Below are 7,916 nucleotides of genomic sequence, written 5' to 3' on the forward strand. Positions count from 1 at the left end.
AGTACGTCAAGGAGCGGGAAGGGGTTAATTAAACCTGACATAATAAGGAGAAAACACGGAACACTATTTTCTTGGGTCTGCAAAACGGACACCTAATCTTATCCTATTCAAGATTTTTGATGCTCAAAATATGAGGAACCAGTTTTTACGCTGCAAAAAATGTAACATCTGCTATTTGTGGCAGGTTTTTATTTCCAATTGAATTTAATGGGGAAAACCGGCAACAGAAAAGGAGCGATTACGCAACATAAATGGACATGCTGCGGATTAAAAAAAACTGAACTGCAGGTCAATTTATAAAAGTTTTTTCGGTGTTTTTTTTTTTACGCATGTGGATGAGATTTGCTCGAATCTCATCCACTTTGATGCTACTGTATTACGCTGTGGATTTTCTGCAATGCAGTAGTTATGCTACCTGTGTGGACTGACCCTTACTTATATCATAGGGACAGGTTTTGGTTCTATATAAAATTAGGTTTGCACCATATTTGTTGGGATATTTGACATAATAAAATTTATAGTTAACTTTTTGCAAGTTACTTATTACCACATTCAGGCCGCAGCTTTTATATTTTTTTATGTTTTAAGATACATTCGCCCTTGTTTTAAAAGTGAAATTAAGGTAGATTTATTAATAAAATGATGCAATTTTTCTGATAAGGTTCCATGCACATCGCAGGGCAACGTGCACAGAACCTGTACAGTGCCAAACACAGTCCCTACAGTTCTGTATGCTTCTAGTGGAGAATACCTGATTCGGCATCGAATGAGCATGCCACATTTTTTTTAATTTTGTATGAAAAATCCAAAGCTTCCATAAATCATCAGAAACATATGGTACCCCAGAGATGTAATATGCCCCTATTTAAAACAATGTTATAATTTGTGTTGGTAAAAAATGGGCCTTCAAATTCCCTATTCACACATTTTGCTGAAATGTCTTGCAGCAATTTTTGGGAAATTGTGGTGCACAAAAAACAAACCCTAACAATGTGTGATTAGTCTTTCTTCTGTATAGGTAAACTACGGTAGAGAATGGCAGGTACACGTACACGTTGGGGAATATGTTGCACTATTTACGATTGTGCCAGACTGTGCCCCATGCCTTTCAGCTTTAATTTTCTAACTTGTGATGGAAAAATTAACCCCTTACTGACAGCCTAGTTTTGGCCTTAAGGCTCAGATCCCATTTTTAAAATCGGACATGTCACTTTAAGTGGTAATAACTTTAGAATGTTTTTACCTGTCCAAGCGATTCGGAGACTGTTTTTGCGTGACATATTGGACTTTGTTAGTGGTAAAATTTGGTCGATACATTGTGTTTATTTGTATAAAAAATAAAAAAAATTACAGAAAATGTGGAAAAATTTGCAGTTTTCTAAATCTAAATGTATCTGCCTGTAAGACAAATAGTAATACCACACAAAACAGTTGCTAATTAACATCCCCCATATGTCTACGTTATGTTAGCTTTGTTTTTTGAACATCCTTTTATTTTTCTAGGACGTTACAAGAAAATTTCAAAAGGCTTTTTTTTGGGGACCAGTTCAGTTCTGAAGTGGCTTTAAGGTGGTCTATATATTAGAAACCCCTATAAATAAACACATTTTAAAAACTTTCATTTTCACAAGGGATAGAGGAAAAAGCACCCCAATATTTGTAACTTAATTTCTCCCGAGTACGGCAATACCTCAAATGTGGCCATAAACTGCTGTTTGGACCCACGGCAGGGCTCAGAAAGGCAGGAGTGCTATTTGGCATGCAGATTTTGCTGGATTGATTTCTGGGCACCATGTCGCATTTGCTGAGCTTCTGAGGTACCAGAACAGGGGTAGCCCCTTAAAAAGAGACTCCATTTTGGAAACTACAGCCCTTGAGGATTCAGAAGGGAGCACAGCTTTAGCTTAGTAGTAGTTTGGGGTTTTACTTGTATTTCAGTTTATAATGTGGGGGTATATGTAAGCAGTGCAGAGTACATCAGGGCATAATAAGAGGGAATAATAATGCAGTAAATAAATAATAACCTGCAGATATGTGGCCAGTGTCGCACGGATAAATGGTGCCAGATCTTATCACCTCTTGGAACAAATTCTGCACCTTTTGTGTCGCCATATTCTGAGAGCCAAAACTTTTTTATTTTTTCCACTGGAGCTGTGTGAGGGCCTATTTTTTTGTGGGATAATCTGTAGTTTTCAGTGGTACCATTTTTGTTTTATGAGACTTTTTGATCAGTTTTTATCCTATTCTTTAAGAGGCGTGGTGACTAAAAAAAACAGCAATTCTATTGTTCTTTATTCATTTTGTTTTATAGCGTTCACCGTGCGCTATAAATGACATTCACTTTATTGTGCGGGTCGATACGATTTACAACAACAAATGTACATCGGGTTTTTTTTTATGTTTTATGGCGTTTGCACAATTTTTTTTTTTTTTTAAATCATTTACTTTTTGTGTTGCCATATTCTAAGACCCACAACTTGTTTATTTTTCCATCAAGAAAGCTGCGTGAGGACTTGTTTTTGCGGAACGAATTGTATTAGTACAATTTCTGGGTACATGCGACTTTTTGATCTTTTTATTCCATTTTTTGGGAGGTGATAAAAAAAATAGCGATTCTAGTATGGTTTAGTATTTTTTTTTATTTTTTTTTTAATGGCGTCCATCGCGCAGGATATTAAAATACTTTTATAATTAAGGCGGTTACGGACGTGGCGATACAAATTATGTATAGTTTATTTCTTGTATTCATTTATTTAATAATAAAGGACTTGATAAGGGAAAAAGGGGGATTTTTATTACGTCAAAACTTATTTTTTTATCTTGCACAACTTTTTTTTAACTTATTTTTTTTGTCGCACTAGGGGACTTGAAGGCATGAATCCCTGATCGCTACTCTAATACACTGCACTACATGCATAGTGCAGTGTATTAGAGTGGTCAGTTACAAGCTGACAGCAAGCCTAGTGGGTCATGCCCTTGGCAGGACCTACTAGGCTTCTGTAGATGGCATACCCGGAGGCCATTGTTAGGCCTCTGGTTGCCATAGCAACCATCGGCAGACCGAGTGGCGTCGATGGTGCTCTAACCCCTTAGAAGCTTCGATCGCTATTGAACGCGGCCTCTAAGGGGTTAATCGGCGGTGACCACTGCGATCGATCCCTGGGGAGGGAGCTGTGACAGCAGTTGTCACAGCTCATAAATGTGCCGGGGGGGGGGGGGGGGCCCGGAATGGCGGTTATTCCCATGACCTACTAGTAGGTCTCAGAGCGAATGATGCGCTCAGCATGACCTAATAGTAGGCCCTGGAGCGGGAAGGGGTTAAACGTGGACCCTACATTTTACAGGTTTGACACACAAGACCCAGGATTCACTGGTGAGTCAATGTTGACCAGTTTTTGAAACACAGCAAATGCAGTAAAGTTACTTAAAAGCGAATATTTGGGAATAGTGTGTGCACCGATAAAGTGTTTGAGATGAACAGTGCTTCAATGTATTACACAGGCAGCAGAGCAGACAGGAGCCTACGTTTGACTTGTTTGCACACCAAAAATAGCATTTACTCGTAGATAAATAATTCTTAACTAAACCTACACTTACAAATGTGGAAAAGAAGGCTGAAAAAGAGATTAAACTAATGTCTAAAGGAGGTGATGAACATAGAAAATATGAAAACATGCAATGATGGTAACAAATGTATTTCTGGAAGCGGAATCTTTAAACGTTGTCTTGGCTTACATAGGACGACCCCCACTGCAATGTTGCAGCAACAGATTGAAATTTAGATCTCCAAGCTCAGAAACTGGCAGGCACAAATTTCACATATTTTTTGATGGTTACTAGGATTCTGCTCACACATTACTTTTTGTACTGCTGCAAAGTTAAAGCTCATGAGCAAAAAAGTATTATGGCTCTATACAATCTCTAAGTTGTTCAGACCCGTGATAAGGCACCCATAGAAGTCTTCGAGGCCATGCTGTACCTCTGTATTCATAAAGACGGGTTTTATTTGTCAGATTTCGCATAAATAGAATAAAAATGATGACATGCTCCGTCAGATGCAATCTGTACGGAGGTCTTCTCCCCTAGAAGCATTCACACAACTCAGTTGGATAACACAAGTTTGAGGATTTTTTTTTTTTATCAACAGCACACACTATACCTCATGGCCTTGTCACGCTTTTCCTCAAACCGTTTACAGAACCACAATACTGTTTTCCATAGACCCCATTCCAGTAACACTTTACACTGTGGCAAAACCAGCGTAAACATACAACTTTTGTGGCGCAGCAACCTGCCATGCTGCTACATGTGAACCCTAAATGTCCTATCAGTTTGTAATATAGTAAGTCTACTCCCCGAGCTTAGAACGTCAGTTGCGTGGAAAGAGAACGTGTGCACATTACATAAGCGGCAATCTCCAGGATGACGGAGCGAACGGCATCATTACTATAGAGCAGCGCATTTAGTGCAATTTTACCGCGGGCTTGCCACTATTTCACCCATAGCATTGAAACGCTAAACGGCCCTTTCTCTGGCATAAACTCACCACAAATGAAGCGCACTGAATTGTTCTTACAGCTTGTAAGACTATAGTACCCCTTCAAGGTGTTATGAAAAAAAACTTCTCACTAGTGGCATTAACAGAATGGCATAAAGGAAACAATTCTGCCGATTATCCTTCGCTAAATAAAACGTAACTTAATATTTACATTTAGTGTTAGCCCTTAGTTACTCCGTTTCTAACACTAGTTATTCTATGTATTCATATCGGTCTATAGAATAGGATAATATGTATGGACACATCACTGTACTATGTAACCTTTTGTAAGGATTTCTGCAGTCTATGCGGCAGTTACTAGTGCTATGCGGCATTGGTGCAGGTATATACGCATCTAGAAATCACAACACATCCTCCCAAACATATTTCACCATGACCAGCGTCTCAAGGGAGAACCAGGCTAATGGCAGAGTGCAGTAACTATTACCTATAACCTTCGCCATTACGTCAGTATAATCCTGTTCTCTCACCAGCCGATCACTTGTCATTTTAGGCCTTCACATCACGTATTCTTTCGACGGACTATATAGGCATACAGTGGAATATTTCACCCATAGGCTCCCATTGTAAAAAAGGCCGTATACCAGTCAGAATACATATTTTACTGCATAACGGTTTACAGTTGTATGAAATAGCGTAGTCTAATACGCTTTTTATTATACTTTAACGTAAACCGGCCTGACAGAGGCCAAAATGCCACTCTATGGATAGGACTAGCATGTACGCCAGGAAGACTGGGAAACAATTGTATTATAAGGCCTGTATGTAGCACGCACATGTACAACATTACTCTCAATCTTTACTCGGAAGGGTGATGGAAATACAAGTGTAACCAGAGCTCCGACGACTTTGCACACATTAGTGAAATAAGAGTCTAAAATGGACACGGTTTGGCTACGTTGCTCCAATACTTGGATAACGTTGATTTGCTATAATAATTGTATGTAGTGTTACTTGTAGACAGCAGCATTCAAATATAAGAGGATGAAGTCATGAATAAGGATCTTACAGTAATTCAGACAAATGAACGGCACATTTTGAAACACGGTCCCGGTTTGGATCATAAATTCACAAAATGGTATTACTACTGGCCAACAGCCGAGCTCTAAACCCTTTCGGATTGGATTTCGGGGAGGAGGCAAAAAAAACTAAAATGCCCCAGCTAAAGAAGAATTACAATTCTTACAATGGTTAAAGCTTCCCATAAACAGAATTCTAATTATCTGTGATCATGTAAGGTCTAGGCAACCAAAATGGTTGCCTCCGAGCGATGGAAATTTGTTTCACGGGCGGAACAAGTATAAGACTCCTATAGAAATATCTCTGCGTCTGTCTTTTTACCAATTACTGATCGGCTTCAGGGGCAAATCCTCCATCTATAGCTAGCTTTACATTGAGATTTTCAGCTATCCACACAGAATTTAGTGGTGTTCTACACTGACAAATAAAAGATTAGAACTATCTCGTTCCCTGCAATAATTTATTACAGAAAACATGGCTGGTCTTTTTTTAAATGACAAATCTGCTGACTGCATTTGATGGTACGCGGCAATGTGTGTCTTTTACACACTTGTGTGACTATGTCACAAGATATACAGTGGTAGCAGCACATTAGTGACAATGCTTCATTGGGTAAAGCGGGTCTGAGTATCACACCATCCTGCTAATTTCTTCCCTCAAAACTGGGTACATAATGTGCTCTCCTATAGACAAATAGCCTACAAATGGATACATTGCAAGCATTTTCAGCACAGGAAGGGTTAATATCATACCTTAGTAAGCACATACAAGCAAAAAGGCCGTTGGTCAGACACATGGCCGGCGTCAGTGTGGAGTTAGTAGCCACAATGGGCGAATGGCCAGTGGAATCATGAATGGCGCCCTGTTACCTTACACAAAGGGCACCTTGTCCACTTGTAGAACCCTGTGCAGACCCAGCCCTATGTCCAGCCACAAATCTTACATCAACTTGTTTACAGGAAAGCAGAAATGTATAAGTACAAAAATATCTAATAGACTCCAATAAAATGACACACATACGTACATAACGGTGGTTCTGTCCAAAAATAAACGAAATGTATGACATCTAAATTTACCATGAAAAATCTGTCAGGTGAAAAGGAAGACATTAAAATTATCAAATCAATAAAAAATGCCATAAACTGGTAATCCCAATAGGTAAATTCTTAGTGATGGTGACACATGAAAGGACCTCACGAGATTATAGGCCTCATAATCAAAACTTCCATATGCAATGCTATCACCTACTAAGTTTGTCGTTCTTCGTTATTAGCACCTACTTAGCTCGTCGACCTTTATATTACCTGTGAGGAACGCAGGGAGAAGAATTCCGGTAAAAAGCAGGAGCAGCACAAGTTGTGGGGTCCCCGAGCAAGACATGCTTATCTACCGCTGGGAAGATATAAAGTGTGAAAGAGGTGAGACGCTATGGAGACCTTGCAGCCTCTGGGTTAACAAAGGTGTCTCTGTCCAGTGAGGATGGAAATGTTTAGCTGAGGATCAAGAGAGAAGCCCACACCCCAGACACCTCACACTCCCCTCATAACCCTCCTACTCAATCACGTCAGGGACCAGTACCACCCAACAAAATTCCTTTTCCAAACCACCCAAAAAAAATAAAAAATCATCTAACACAACCGTAAAATGTTCAGTAGTTTTAGCAATACACATAAGAGAGTTGAAAATGCTAAAATAGGTTAAGAGACCGGTTTCCCATATGAATATGTATTTTTTTATATACAACGAATTTCTCCTTCTTAAAAATGGTGGTGTAAATAAAATTCATCACTATATAAGTTCTGTAAAGTTCTGCATTCAGGAGGTTGAAACCCTGTCCAGACCTACTTCTGCTCACACAGCTGATCGGGTTGTTACAATGTAACAGGAGAATAACTAAAGACAGGTTTTCAGCCTCTGAACGTAAACAATGTTATATTTGAATTCACAAAGTGCAGATCTTAAAAATAAGGAAATTGAAACAGAGTTGCATAACTTTACATTACATAGTCACATAGGATGAAAAAAAAAAAGACACGGGTACATCAGGTTCAACCTCTCTCGATAAATTACCCGTCATTCATTGATTAATTATAACCCTCAATGACATTTGTTAATAAATAATCATCTAGCCCTTCTTTAAATGCTGACATAGTATCTGCCATCACTAGCACTTGGGGCATGGCATTCCATAGCTTGACCACTAACTGTAAAGAACCCTTTCCTATATTGATGTCTGAAACGTCTTTCTTCCACACACGATGGATGTCCCCTGGTCCTTTGTAGAGTCCTTGCAGGAACAGATTAAAGGATGGGTGTCGCGAAATAAAAATTTTTTAGA

The 7,916-nt window shown here is 39.1% G+C and overlaps 1 protein-coding gene across 1 annotated transcript in view; it reads right to left on the minus strand.

The window, feature by feature from the left end:
- Nucleotides 1-7,037, minus strand: part of SNORC (secondary ossification center associated regulator of chondrocyte maturation) — a 56,837-nt gene extending 49,800 nt beyond the window's left edge. Inside the window, exon 1 of the mRNA XM_075861323.1 lies at nt 6,883-7,037. Within this exon, the coding sequence (XP_075717438.1) occupies nt 6,883-6,958 (76 nt within the window). The 5' untranslated portion in view covers nt 6,959-7,037. The remainder of the gene's footprint in view (nt 1-6,882) is intronic.
- Between the last annotated feature and the right edge of the window lie 879 nt (nt 7,038-7,916).

The sequence above is a fragment of the Rhinoderma darwinii genome, chromosome 4 (assembly GCF_050947455.1).
Source record: "Rhinoderma darwinii isolate aRhiDar2 chromosome 4, aRhiDar2.hap1, whole genome shotgun sequence".
NCBI lineage: Eukaryota > Metazoa > Chordata > Amphibia > Anura > Rhinodermatidae > Rhinoderma > Rhinoderma darwinii.